Source organism: Cyrtonyx montezumae, unplaced genomic scaffold (genome assembly GCF_038088225.1).
Source record: "Cyrtonyx montezumae isolate F1298 unplaced genomic scaffold, pur_monq_1.0 scaffold_70, whole genome shotgun sequence".
NCBI lineage: Eukaryota > Metazoa > Chordata > Aves > Galliformes > Odontophoridae > Cyrtonyx > Cyrtonyx montezumae.
In genome coordinates, this window is record NW_027072079.1 from 308,518 (window position 1) to 322,201 (window position 13,684).

Below are 13,684 nucleotides of genomic sequence, written 5' to 3' on the forward strand. Positions count from 1 at the left end.
AAATAAGTAACTTGCTGTTGGGCAAAGATTGTGTGTCAGAGGATCTGCGTTGTTTTGATAAAGCCAGAGAGCAAATAAAGCCCAGGGAGAGGGATGTGAGTGCCAGCAGTGCCCTCAGCCTGGGCCTGGGGCCTCAGTGGGGAGTGGGGGCACTTTGAGGTGCAGACAGAGGGGTTCATGTCTTTGTTTTGTCTGTCAAGCTTTGCTCTTCTGCTTCTTTGGTTTGAAATGGCCCTGAGGGCAGCGGTGAGAGGGTCCCACCTTGCCCATGGACTTGGGGACAGCGTTGGTGGTAGGTGGGTGGTTGGATTAGACACCTTAGAGGTCTTTTCCAACCTCAGTGATTCTGTGGCTCATGAGCTGCTCCGAAGCCTTTAGTGCACGCCCAGCGCAGCTCTTCTAGCTTAAAAATATTCACAAAACTGACCCTCCTCCTCCACTGAATGGCTGAATCAAACATTTATTATGTCCTCAACCACGCTGCCTACATTCATGGGCTAGGATTAGTTGATGCTCCTTGTGCGCTCTGATTGTGCCCAGGAGTGGCGGAGCTGAGCACGGTGCACTCCTCATTTCACAGCGTAGCCGATGATGTGCGGATTAATGGGAGTACACGGCAGCGGCACGCTGATGTGCTGCAGCTTCAGCTCCGAGAAGTTGGCCTCTTCCAGATCCTTCCATATCTCCCTGGTCAGGCAGCAGCCGTCAAACACGAGTTTCCACGTCGGGTGGCAGACCCGCTGCCAGAAGAGCCTCCAGCTGGAAGGGTTCGCGGCCACGTGCTCCAAGAAATAGAAAACGCCTCCCTGGGGTGGAACACTACAGCTCAGTGCCATAGGAACACACACTGCCCTCCCCCGTCCCCACAGCTTGGTGCCCGCCAACCCCAGATCCTTCACCCCACTGCATTGCTCCCCCCTCCACCTCTTTGCTTTTCTGACGTTGATTGGAACTGAAATCAGCACAGACTCAAAGAGCATATTTCAAAAGCGTGAAGGATGCCCGTATTTGGTCCCTCTTTCATTGCAGCAATAGTTTGTTGTCCTTTTGTTTGCACTACAGTTGCTAACGTGCTGTTATTTTTCTCTGTGCAGACTGAGAGGAATGTGTAAACCTCAGTAGAACTCACTGGATTTTTGCTGCCCAGGGTGCTGGCTTGAAAATAACTTTTTAATGGCTGAAATCCTATTGCAAAACAAAGCAAAACAAAAACAGAACAAAAAAAAACCCCACAACAAAATCAAAACATGAACACAGCGCTCCCTTTTTTTTCTTTTTTCAGTTCTTCACTTTGATTACAAGGAACAGAGGCATTTCATCAGATGGGAGCCCTTGCTCTGAGAGCCTGAGGCCGTTGAAAGCACAGACTTTCAGTCTTGATGGGTGAACTCCATCCAAAGAAAAGCTGTGTGGGGCAGAGACCGAAGCAGTGGTGCTGCTTTAAAGGCACACTGCAATTCCCTGCCACCCTGGTGGCAGAGCTCAGTTTGGAGTTCAGTGCTCTTAGGGTTTTCCTTTTGGGAACAGAGCAGAATGAGTGCATGTTTCCATTGCTTTGCACCTTCCAGTAGTGCAGAGCACCTCCAAATCTTATCTTATTAAACTGGGTCTGGGTTGTAGTCTCAAAAATAAAAACTTTTTTTCCCTTTTTTCTTTTTTTCTTTTTTCCTTTATTCCCCTTTTTTTCTTTCCCCTTTTTCCTCTTTCTTATTTCTTTTTTTTTCCCTTTTTTTTCATTTTTTTCTCTTTCCTTTTTCCTTTTCCTTGTTTTTTTTTCCTTTTTTTTCCTTTTTCCCTTTTTACTTTTCCCCTTTTTCCCCTTCCTTATTTTTTCCTTGTCCCTTCTTTCTTCTTCCCTATTTACTTCTTCCTTTTTTCCCCTTTTTTCTCTTTTCTTTCCTTTTCCTCTTTCCTTTCCTTTTCTTTCCTTTTCCTCTTTCCTTTCCTTTTCTTTCCTTTTCCTCTTTCCTTTCCTTTTCTTTCCTTTTCCTCTTTCCTTTCCTTTTCTTTCCTTTTCCTCTTTCCTTTCCTTTTCTTTCCTTTTCCTCTTTCCTTTCCTTTTCTTTCCTTTTCCTCTTTCCTTTCCTTTTCTTTCCTTTTCCTCTTTCCTTTCCTTTTCTTTCCTTTTCCTCTTTCCTTTCCTTTTCTTTCCTTTTCCTCTCTCCTTTCCTTTTCTTTCCTTTTCCTCTCTCCTTTCCTTTTCTTTCCTTTTCCTCTCTCCTTTCCTTTTCTTTCCCCCTGTGCACTGCCTCAGGAATACTTACAGCAATAACCTAAAACTCTTCCTCCAAACACTCACCGGTCTGAGCACGCGCTGCACCTCCTTCAGGGTTTTGCTCACACTCTGCACCGAGCAGAGGACCAAAGTGCAAACAACAGCATCCACAGAGCCACTGGGCACCTGGTGCAGGTCCTCCCCGGCTGCCGTGAGGAAGCGCTCGTAGTGGATGTGCTGGTTCTTGCTCATGCTCCTGGAAAGGCCCTGCTGGAAGTTGGGATTCACATCACTGCAGGTGACTCTGCAGCCTGGAGGGTAGAACTGAAAGTTGGCACCGCAACCGGTGCCGATCTCCAGCAGTTTCAGCTCTCCCGACGGTCCGGTGAAGTCAGGCAGATTTCGGAACAATTCCTGCTTCTGCTTCTTGGTTTTCCTGTTGTGAATCACAAACAGCCTCTCTAAGAAGTAAGGGAAAAAGATCTTCTTGCAGAACGGCTCCCATATGCCCAGGAAGAACAGCAGGTAGATGGGCATGGCCAGCAGCGCCAGGCAGGCGCGGAGGAAGAGGATGGTGACCTCCATCAGGAGCAGCACGAGTGCAGAGGGTCCTTACAGAGCAAAACTGGTTCTGCTGCGTGGCACAGCCCACGAGGTTCAGGCGGAGCTGCACTCGCTGTGCTCCTCTTGAAGTGTTTCCAGTTTTGTTGCCTTGTGTGCCCGGCAGCTGAACTCAGTCTGCTCACACACAGGGAGGGGAAAACCAGGACTGAGTAACCAGAGTTACTGATGCGTCCCAGCTCTGGTAGGAGAGGTGCTGCCAGCATGTTAAGTAACCCGGGTCAGTTGGGCAGCCCAACCTCGTGCTTTGCTGCTGGCAATGCATCAGAAAGTGCCCAAATGTGGAGCCTGCAGTTTCAGGTTACAGCCCCTATCTCTCAAAGCAGAACAGTGCTGTGTTTGTGAGCAGAAGGAAGTAGGCTTGAGCTCTGGGTTTGTTGTCAAACTTTCACCTGGGGCTTGATGAATATTTCAGCTGAAGCACATTTAATTGTTATGTCCCACCTCACTGCAGATGGGACCAAGCTATCCGTACCCTGAACTGAGCTCTGACAACAGCAGTTTTCATTATTCCCACTTAATGGGCACCAGAAATACTGCACTGCACGAACAGGGCTCCTTTGCAGGGAATGGTTTTGCATTTCTTGTTACCTCTGATGGGACTCATGGACCAGAGAGGGAACAACTTGTTAACACAGTGATCACTGCACAGCTCGGTTTTATTGACCCGATCAGCTGCAGTCAATGAGTAATGATCTATTTGATGCTAACTGCATTCTGTCAAACTTTTCCAGCACTGCCATCAGCAGCACTTGGTCCAGTGTGGATTAACCACTGGTTTTTAATTGCTTTGGTTCAGGTGACCCTCCTGTGGGGAGCGGACTGCAATTCCCAAATTCTGGCTGTTCAGTTGCAAACCATGAGGGAGAACTCTGTGTCAGCCCTGCTGTGCCGTGAGTTCCCTCCTCCCTCTAGTGGCAATAAAGCAAAACCAAAAGCCATCGTCATCAGAATAACCTCTGCTGTCGTACCTTCGTACTTTGTGGTAACTACAGCAGAGAAACAAATCTGAGCAATGGGAAATCCTTTGGATGTATGTTCTGTGTAGGCCAGTTAAGTCTACAAACATGAAAAAACATTGGTTTTCTCTTCCCAGAAAAGCAATCCCACTAAAGGAGAGTGTCGTTCCTGGCCTGAACAAGCTGTGGATGCTCCCTCATGTTTCCATGTTTTGTTTTGCTGCTGTGTATGGGCTGACAGAGAAAATCCTCCTGCAAAGCATGGGAGGAGTGCTGGAGGGAGATCCCGTGTCCTGCCACGCTCACAGTCCTTTATTTTACTGCATACCCAGTGATGTAAGGACTGGTAGGGACCCAGTGAGGTGTGACATGGATGTGCTTTAAATTCACTTCTGATAAATCCGTTCTCTAGAGCTCCTTCTGTGTCTCTCTGCTCAAGGAGCACTGCAAAAGGCCTCCAGAGTCATGGACCCTCTGCCAAAAGCATATCCAAGCAGAGGGGTCTGCAGCCACGTGCTCCACGAAGTGGAAGGCACCATCCTGCCAAACAGTGCCTTAAAACAACTGAAAAGGACTGAGGGCCTTTCAGCTTCAGATGCATTCAGAACACTGCCTGGAGAAGGGCACTGAGCAGCACCCGTGGGTCGGCGGTTGGGTGGGACGGTCGTTGTGTCCTTCCAACCTTCGTGGTCCTATGATTCCACATCTCGACCTCCTTTCCTAGAAGCCATGCAAGGCAAGGTTTGTATTCGGACTTTGTCGTCTCTATGGCTGCCTCCCATTTGGTTTTCACTGAAGGAGGCAGCTATTATGGGATGACTGCAAGTTTACCGGTGGGTCTGTGCAAGCTGTGTGCTCTGGTGGATGGGAACTGCTGCCATGGGTTTTTATCTCTGTTGCAGATGACCTTGGAGAACCACTTTATCTTCCTCGTGCTGTTCCACAACTGCAAAACTGCAGCATCTCTGCAGCCAGGACCCTCCCAACGCTGCCCACGGAGCACCACAGGGCCGACCCCACATCCACACTGCTGTGCTGCAGATCCTCTCCCAGTGCAACAACCAAGCACCCAAGCTTGGGGTGCAGCATCTCTGAGAGGTTCTTGGGCTTTGGGTCGGTGTGTGTTGGCTGACAGCATGGTGAGTAGAAGTGGAAGTTGGTGCTGATGGCAATTTCCAGCAGTGCAAGCCAGCCTGAAGGGCCTGTAGATTTTTCGAGGTCGCTGAAGAGGGTTTGATTCAGCTCGTAGGCTTTGTGGTTGTAGATTGGTGCAACCTTAGCCGTGAAAACTTTCTTAGAGAAGGAATCCCATAAGGCCACGTGTGGGGTGGGATGAGGAAGCTGGATGCACCTCTGGAGAACAGCACTGAGCACCATCCGTATGGGGCTGTGCATGCAGCAAGGGTGCATGGGGCTGTGCATGCAGCAAGGGTGCATGGGGCTGTGCATGCAGCAAGGGTGCACGCAGCCCTGGAGCTGTTTCCTGGTGCCACAGTCCCTCTGAACCGGACGTGTCTGTCTGTCTGGCCACACTCCAGAATCTGCCTTAAAGCGACAGAGCTGCAGTCTTATAAAACTGCCTGAAAGGGGAGGGGGGGAGCAAACCCTGCCGAGCATTCCTCCTTCCCACAGCCAACGTGGGAGGTGTAGCTGTGAACGTCCAAGTTGTTTTGAATGCTTTCCTTGTGTATGAAGGGCTGCACTGAGTCTGAAAGCACGCGTCTTGCTCTGAGCTTGGTGTCAGGGGAAGCAACTGCTCCAAGCCTCACATGTGCTTTGCCTGGCAGCTCTGTGCACTGCTGTCTCATGGTGCTCTCTGTCAGCAGCACTCCTTGCAGGTTTGGGACACAGTCATCCCAACTACTGAACTTTGTTTAGCTGCAGTTTGCTTGCACGTTTGCTCCAAGCAGTGGTACATGGTGTGATGGGCATTGTTATAGAGTCACAGCTGCACTGCATGCTTTGCAGGGGTCTGTCTGTGACACATCCCTGTCCACAGTTTAGGAACTGACCGGGCATTTCAGAGATCACTGCACAAAAAAGGGAAGGGAGAAGTGAGGCTGTAATGATGAAAAAAAGAGGATCTTTATCAAACATGCATTATTTTACACCAAGCAGCCATGTGCTGCTTAAAGAGACAGCACAGTGCCAGGCAGCGACCGTCCAGATTGGGAATTACACTTCTCCTGGTGGTGGTGTTTGAGTTCTGGGTGGTTTTGTTCTTTCTGAACCCAATGGAGAATTCCTGTTCATCCTCATTTGGGCCAATGCTCTGGGTAGACCTGATGGGAAGAGCCAGCAAGAGGATGAGTGAAGCACTACCCAGAAAGTGGAACTGCGTGGGGGCTGTGCTGAAACTCATGCCCCTGGCCCAGGGCAGCCCCTAGGAGGCTCTGCTGGGACCCTCTGTGTCCCTCAGGAGCCTTTTTTATTACACATGCCCACCATACCCCTCAGGGGTGCCCCACTTCGTGGCACTGATCCCATCTGCGCATCAACGACGCTCCACATCTGGGAGATGCTCTTTGGTTTTGCAGCTGTTTTTTATCAGCAGATTGCTTCATCCCTTATTTCCTCGGTTTTATTTTCACTTACTTTGCATCCACTTGGGAATTCATGCCCTAAGGGAGAGCCTTAGCACTGCAAGGAGGTGCAGTTTGAACTGAAACTGTCTCGAAATGGGCAGCACTGTGCAAACGCTGATGCGATGTGTATGATGTGATGTGTTATGGCCAGGGAGATGGACGTTTATTAGGCTGTGCCTGCCCTTGTGTCACACTAGGGTGGGCCCATAAAAGTCAGCGATGTAAAGTGAGGGCAGATTTAGCTCCCGTGTCACAACCCGAGTGAGATAAAGGAGTCCTGCAGCACGGTGCTGCGTCCTGTTGGCTTGTCTGCTCAGCACACTGCTCAGAGGACAGAGATTTACAGTTCTGTAGAGAGGACACTTCCACAAGGTGGATATTTTTCTCCTAAAGCAGCAATCCGACCCGGAGCTTCAGGCTGTGCTTTTTGCGACACAGGCATGGTCCTACAGAGAACAACGTGACAAAGGAAATTGATCCTAACACTCCATTCGTAGGCAGCCATAATTCTTGAGCCTTTCCTTGGTCATTGCTTGGTGGTGCTCCTGGGAGCTCAGATGTTGGGAACTACGAGTTGGCCAGTGCAGCAGGCAGCAGTAACGTGCAGTACATCACAGTGCAAATCAGTGGAAACTCCATCTTCACCCAGGTCAGCTAACCGACTGGGGAGAGTAAATGGGATCTTCCTGCAGCTCTTGTGCCCCCAGATTTGTCTGTCTTCCAATAGTTGGACTGATCGAAGATATTTCCCCCCTAAAACAGTGCTCTGATTGTAGAGATACATTTCCTCCCAGCATGACAGCGAACATATCCACTCCTGAGCTGAGTATGTACTGCAGCAGCTCAGAGAAGCAGAGGTGTCCGGTCCTTCATCAGCACCCACAGCTTCACCTTTGCCTCCACTTCCACTGCCTTTCCTCATTTCTCTGTTTGTTTTCCTCTAAAGAGTAAATCTCGCTCTTTCTGCTCCTTCAGAGCTCTCTTCACATCCCAGATCCTCTCAGGGAGACACGCTGCTGCACGTTATCAGCAGTCCCCTATTAAACCAACAGATCCCAGACAACTCCAGCACTGGAGCCACCTTCCAGTCGCTGCACCTCTGAGCAGCTGATGGCTCTGCAAGTCCAGGGCTGAGGTCGTGGAGCAATTCTTGTTGACACATCATCCATGGGCACGCCTGCTTGAGGTGTCCGAGATTTATCTTATCCTGGGACTGCTTAAAAAAGGAAAGAACACGAGGAGAGGATTGGATGCTTGGTTGGTTGGTTGGCGTGAAGTTGTCCCCTTCCTCTTGCTGCCACCACTTTTCACACATTGAATGGATGCAAATCCCGCGTTGGGAGGGACCCCCACGGACGCCGAGCCCAACGCCACGCGTCACGCTCTTTGCTGGTGGACTTTTTGCACTTCTTTCTGAGTAGTTGTGCACGGAGAGCAGCTCAGCTCGAGGCAGAGCACTGCGGGCTGCACGAAGTTCAGGCGCAGCAGGAACAGCGGCCGTGTCCCGCTCATCCCCAGCGGCTCTCGGGGTCGCTCGGGCTCTTGCACATTCGGGTTTATTTTCCACCGGAACACAACGGCGACGGGGAGCGATGCCGAGCACCGTCCCTTGGCCGAAAGGGAGGACGGGTGCCAAGCTCCGCTCACCAACCGCGCTCCAGCAGCACCGCACCCCGCGGTAAGCACCTCCCGGTCCCCCCCCCCGGAGCCTCCTCCCTGCAGAAGAGGAGGAGGAAGAGGAGAAGGAGGCGGGGGGGGGGAGGGGGGGAAAGGAGGAGAAGCTCGGAAGCTCCCGGGCGGACTCCGGGATTTTTGCCACGCTCCCTCCGCCGCTGCAAAGGGCCGAGCGCGCAGCGCGGGTGGGAGGGGGGGGTGGGGGGCAGCGCACCAAGATGGCGACAACCGCAGTTCCTCCTGCAGCTCCCCCACCTCCGCAGTCCAGCAACGCCTTGCGGGAGACGTGCTAGCGCGGCGGCCGCAGTAAGTGACAGCCCGGGGCGGGGGGAGGTGAGGAGGGGGGGGGGGGGGGGGTTAAGGGTACGGAGAACGTCGTCTGTATTTTATTTTATTTCTTTATTTTTATTTATTTATTTATTTATTTTAATGATAACGATTTTTGTACCTCTCGGTGCCCCCTCCGCCAGCATGCTCTCTACTTGCTTTACCTTCCTCCCCCTCCCTCCCCCCCCCCCCCCCCTCGACACACGCACGCATCCTGGGTGGGGGCTTTGCCGCAGAGCTATTTTCCAGCTGCTCCCTCCGCTTGCATGTGGGGCAATGCCACAGGAAGAGGGGGGGTGCAGGGGTAACCCCCTCCCCATCCCACTCCCTGAATCTCCCCCTGTTCGCGTGGAGGAAGCCCCGGAGGGGTGGGGGGGTTCCCTGCTGCAGCCGTCGCCGTTCCCCCGCGGGTGCCCGTTGGCAGAGGGGGGGGACCGTGGGATGCCCCGATTTCTGCCATGCCCACCCATCACCGCGCCCGGAGCTCTCCCCTACCCCAGGACAGCCCCTGCCCTATGGGGAGGGGGCACCACCACTCCCCCCCAGACCCTCAGCCCCTGTCCCGGCCTTTGGGAGGGGGTAACCTAAGCCTGGAGCAGTGGGAGCCTTCTTATGGCCTCCATCCTCCATGCCATGGTCTGGGGCCCTTCTCCCAGGCCCCAGATTCTGGGCTGTGCTCTTTGTCTGCATTGTGGGGAGGGAGAGACTGAGGATAATTGGAGTTGTTCTCAGGATCCCTTCCCCCTCAGCCCTAGCTGCAGAGCTGTACATCCCTCCTCCACCCTCCCTGTTCTCCTCTTGTTCAGCATCCCAAGGCTCCTGCTGCCAGGGAAGGGGGAGAAGTTGGAGGACGGAGTTTTATGGGGGGATGCATAGGGCGGCTTTGAGGTTCCAACCTGACCTAGATGTTGGCTTTGTGCTCTTACTTTCTTCCACCACACAGATTTGGGGCAGACTTATTTTATTTTTCCTTTCCGATGAGAACAAATTGCATGTTCTCAGGCTTTTTCTCTTAAAAATCGGTGTGTCTTCTTCCCCTCCCCACCCCCTTCTTTTTCTGGTGCAAATTCTGCCCAGCTGATGTGGGGGTGGGGAAGCTGGAAGGGATGCTCCAAGGCTGCAGATGATCCGAGGTGAAGCCTAAAAGTCCTGGTGAAAGGGGAGTGTGTGCCAGGGGGGACCCAGCTGGAGCTCGGTTGTAAGGGGCCAGGGCTCAGTTTTGGAGAGAGATCCCAGCTGTGGTAGGTTAACTCACAGCTTGCTTTCCATGTGTGCTGTGTTGCAGGTAATTAGCATGTGATCGTTTTGGAGTTTCACAGGTGGGGTCTCATTAGGGGGTGCTGGTTGTATTTCTGCTGTGTGTTGGTGTGTAATCTGGTCTTTGTAACACTGCAGCATTCCACCCCCAACGGGAACCCATGACCTGTATGTCCTCATTTCACACTGGGAAGGATTAAATTAGGAGGAGCGAGGGTGTTCTAGGAGCCTGATTGCCCCCTCCTAGCTGTATCTTTAGCAGCAAAAAGGGAGGAAGCATTCCATCAATTGTTTTCTTGCAGTTGCTGGCTGACAGTCCACATCATTACTGCTTTGGAGGGAGGGGGACTGCCAATATTCTTGCGTAGGTCTGCTTATTTATCCATGCCACATGACGGATGCTAGTCTGAAAAGAGATCTTGATCCAGGAGAGGCAATGTGCAGGACGGTTTCCCGGGTGCCAGTGCCCCATCCCGTCGTGGTGCTGAAGGGACAGCTCCCGGCGATGGGCTCGCCTCCGGGCGCGGCTCCCGGCCCGGCGTCCAGCGCGGTGGGGCACTGCCGGCGGATCGGCCGCTGGCTGCCGCGGAGGCACCATGTAAAGTTCCTGAAGCTGCTGGGGTGGGTGTGCAAAAGTCCTCCGGTTGGAAGTGACGCGAGAGCGGTGAACGGCGTGGAGCTGTGTCGGGGGAGAGTCTGGTTGGGTGTTAGAGAAGGTTCTTCGCAAGAGGGCAATGGGCATGGCCCCAAGCTGCTAGAGCTCAAGGAGAGTTTGGACTGCACTCTCAAACAGAGGGCTTAGATTTTTTTTTAGTGGTCCTGTGTGGAGCCAGGCGTTGGTCTTGTTGATCCCTGTGGGACCCTTCCAACTTGGGAAAATCTGTGATTATGTGGTAATGTATTTTAGAGTAATTGACAAGTTGCTGGTGCTCCTGGGAGAACTCCATTCCATAGAAGCAAAACACGAGGCCACTCAGAGCTCAGCTCACCGGCTGTGTGTTTACTAAGTCCACATACTTAGCTGTGTAATGTTTAAATAAAATGATTGGCAACATGACTGAAGGGCTATCTGATCCTGTCTTCCATTACAACACTTCTACAATGTCATTCATGCTGAGTATGAGGGCCTGCACTTACTACAAATAATTTAACTGGTTATATAAGCTCATATGTATGACATATTCAGATCATGGTACAGATACTGTAACTTGTACCAATACTAATTATGTGACTATTTTGCAAACGGAGTTGTAAAATGAGGTTTATAATAAACAAAAGAAGAAAGAGTGGTTGCATGTTGCAAGAAGTTGGGCATGAATGCCTTTCTTCTTTTGGTTATTATGTCAGTATTCATTTGTGGGTTTGGTTTGATTAGCATGCTTTTACGTTGAAATGATCAGATATGTCCTAGTATATCTGTCAATACTGAGTATTTTTCAATGACTCGAGAAGCAGTTGGCTCCAGCAGCCATATGTGACTCTTGGGGCATGCAGTGTTCATGTGGTCACAGGATTTCCATTCAGTATTGATCGCTTTCCAACTGAAGTGGCTGCAGCTGTCATTGAAATAAACAAATACACAGAGATCGATAATTTGTTGTTGTGCTTGGAGAAATGGCTTGGATTAAAGATGATGTGGTAAAATAACAAAACAGAAGCTTCGGCTTTGAGAACAAGCATAGGAAAAATAATTTGAGAAACCACAGAGAGGAAATTGCATGGGGTGGCTCTTGTTGCTGGTAGTACCGCAGAGAGCTTGTCACTGTTTGGCAATAGTTTTGCATCCTGTGTGTGGTACAGCAGTGACTAAACGATCTGCTTCATCTCTTGCTTGGACTGTGCTGGTGATCTTGGTCCAGAAGATTATAGAGAGATTTATGTGCTACTGAAAAGAAAAAGTGTTAGTTGTCTTTGATGGCTGTTGCACCAAAGAATGACCAGGAAGTCCATTCCTTGGGCTCTCCCCTTGCATCCTGTTATTCTTGTTCAGCGAGGAGTGGGCAGTCATGCAGCTTTAGTGATTTAAGGGCAGCTTATATGATGCATGGGCCTTTCAGTGTGAGAGAAACTCACCTGGGTGGGAAACACTCAAGAGCTGTGAGGGTGAGCAGCACAGACACTGTGCCAATGACGTTCTGGCAGTAGCAGGAGGTGAACATTGTATTGTCTTCCTAGCGGGATGGCCGTGTTATCAGAGCCAGGAACAGCTGATGCCTATAGCAAGTGATAATAAGGAAAGGTGAAGGTGTAAGGACCTGCCAGGCCTGCATGGGTTGTATTCCATTACACTGCAGAAGTTTTGTGATCTGTTGTGTAAGGGCAGAGAACTGGATGAGTTTATTCTCCTTCCTTTCATGTTTGCCCGTGTTTGTACCATATTTAATTGTACTCCTTGAGCTCCCTGCAGCTTCGAATAAATCCCTCTGAAATTATTGTGAAAATCAAGTTGCCTTTCTGCTGTTCTGTGGGTCGCTAAATGAATTCAAAGAGAAATCATATTTTGCTCTTCTGAGCGGATGAGCTAGTGTCTTCCCAATTACAAGACAGCTGTTTTGGACAGTGCTCTGTTCAGATGTTGGGCTTTGGAAGGGGGAAGCCAAAGTGCTGTGCATGAGCTGGCGTAGCTTGCCCAGATCTCTGGGTTCCTTAGTGAGATTGGTGATAAATGCGAGTCAGCTTTGAGTAACATCTGACAGAAGGAACTGGTTCTGCTATTTTTAGTTCTTGTAACTCACTAGGAGACAATAAAGAAGTCATAACCCTGCTGATAGGCACCAAAAAACCCGCAGTATTAGATCTGTTTTTTCAGTAGTGCTTCTTTAAACGTGAGTGCCAGCATTTCTTCAGACATTTTTCTGTTGTGTTTGGTGCTGCTGCGCTTCTCTGCCTTCCCTCTATTTCCGTTCCTTTTTGACCTTTAGATGTGTGCATTCAGCTTCGGTTCTGTTGCTGTTTCAAGAGCTTCACCTCTCTCCTGCCCTGTCTGGCATCCACCCTTGAGCACAGTGGAGAATCGAGAGGGTGGGAAACCCCTGCAAACGTTCTACATAGAGTGGGGAGAGCACAGTGATAAATACTGCTCGATAGTGAAAGCATTCCTTTTTTCCTTCCACCTTACAGCATCAAGCATCACATGATGCCTTTCCAAGGGAGAGGCTTCCTCCCGCATCGCAGCCGGTTGTGTTGCCTTTCATTGATAAAATTGGCCTGCTCCAGGCTCTCGGAATCCACTGCAGATGGGAAAGATCCGTGAGCCCCTTTGAAGGCTGTTTCCAGCCGCACGTTTTTCTTATGCAGAGATGATTTGGTTTGGGGTTTTTCAGGGCCTCATGCAGAAGGATTTCAGAGGGCTTTCCATCAGCATGGTGCTTTCCTTTCTGTCCCAGTGCTGCCTGTTCAGTTCCAATCCACGTGCGTCTATGTGGGTTACATAAAGCCTCCTATGGAAGGACTTGCTCTCCGGGGGGATGGAAGTTGGACTGCAAATGACTGAATCTTGCAAATTAATAAGTGAGGAAATGTATTAAAGCAAAGATTCTGCCTCAAAAGTGGTTGTTTGTTTTTGTTTTTTTCCTAATTTCTTTTGACAATTAGCTTGAATAATTTATTAGAGTATTTCATAATGTACCAGTAAACGGACTGCTGGGAACATTTATAAAAAATAATTGTATTTGTAATTGGGCACCACAGTGCAGCATTTTCTTTGCTGGTGTAAAATCTTTGATCTATGAAGCACGTGCTGTCCTGAGCACTGAGCTCCAGGTGCACAGAGCAAATTTTGGGGACACACAGCAATGTGACTCCATTACCAAAGCAGTCACCCAGTGCTTGGTGTGGCACTCATCCCCGTGTCACAGTTTCCCATGGGTTGGATGATCCAAGTGTTTCTCCTGTTGAAGAATCGATGAAAAGGGAAATGTTTTGCCAAAACAAACTCTGCTGAGCTGGTGGCGTGGCTGTGTATGTTGAGTATGTGACAGTGAGCATGGAAATGTGGTGGGAAGGTGTAGCTAGAGGTGTTTTAATATATTAATCTATGTGATTTT

The 13,684-nt window shown here is 50.3% G+C and overlaps 2 protein-coding genes across 2 annotated transcripts in view; one reads left to right on the forward strand and one right to left on the reverse strand.

The window, feature by feature from the left end:
* Nucleotides 1-561: 561 nt before the first annotated feature.
* TMT1A (thiol methyltransferase 1A) lies at nt 562-2,902 on the reverse strand. The gene is made up of 2 exons (XM_065751482.1): nt 2,300-2,902; nt 562-806 (listed from the first exon to the last, which is right to left on the reverse strand). Exons 1-2 carry the CDS (start codon nt 2,798-2,800, stop codon nt 570-572), a joined length of 738 nt encoding a protein of 245 aa, XP_065607554.1. The 5' UTR covers nt 2,801-2,902; the 3' UTR covers nt 562-569.
* Nucleotides 2,903-8,169: 5,267 nt separating this feature from the next.
* SCN8A (sodium voltage-gated channel alpha subunit 8) overlaps nt 8,170-13,684 on the forward strand; it is a 47,381-nt gene continuing 41,866 nt past the window's right edge. Inside the window, exon 1 of the mRNA XM_065751477.1 lies at nt 8,170-8,360. The gene's annotated coding sequence lies outside the window, so the exon portion shown is untranslated. The remainder of the gene's footprint in view (nt 8,361-13,684) is intronic.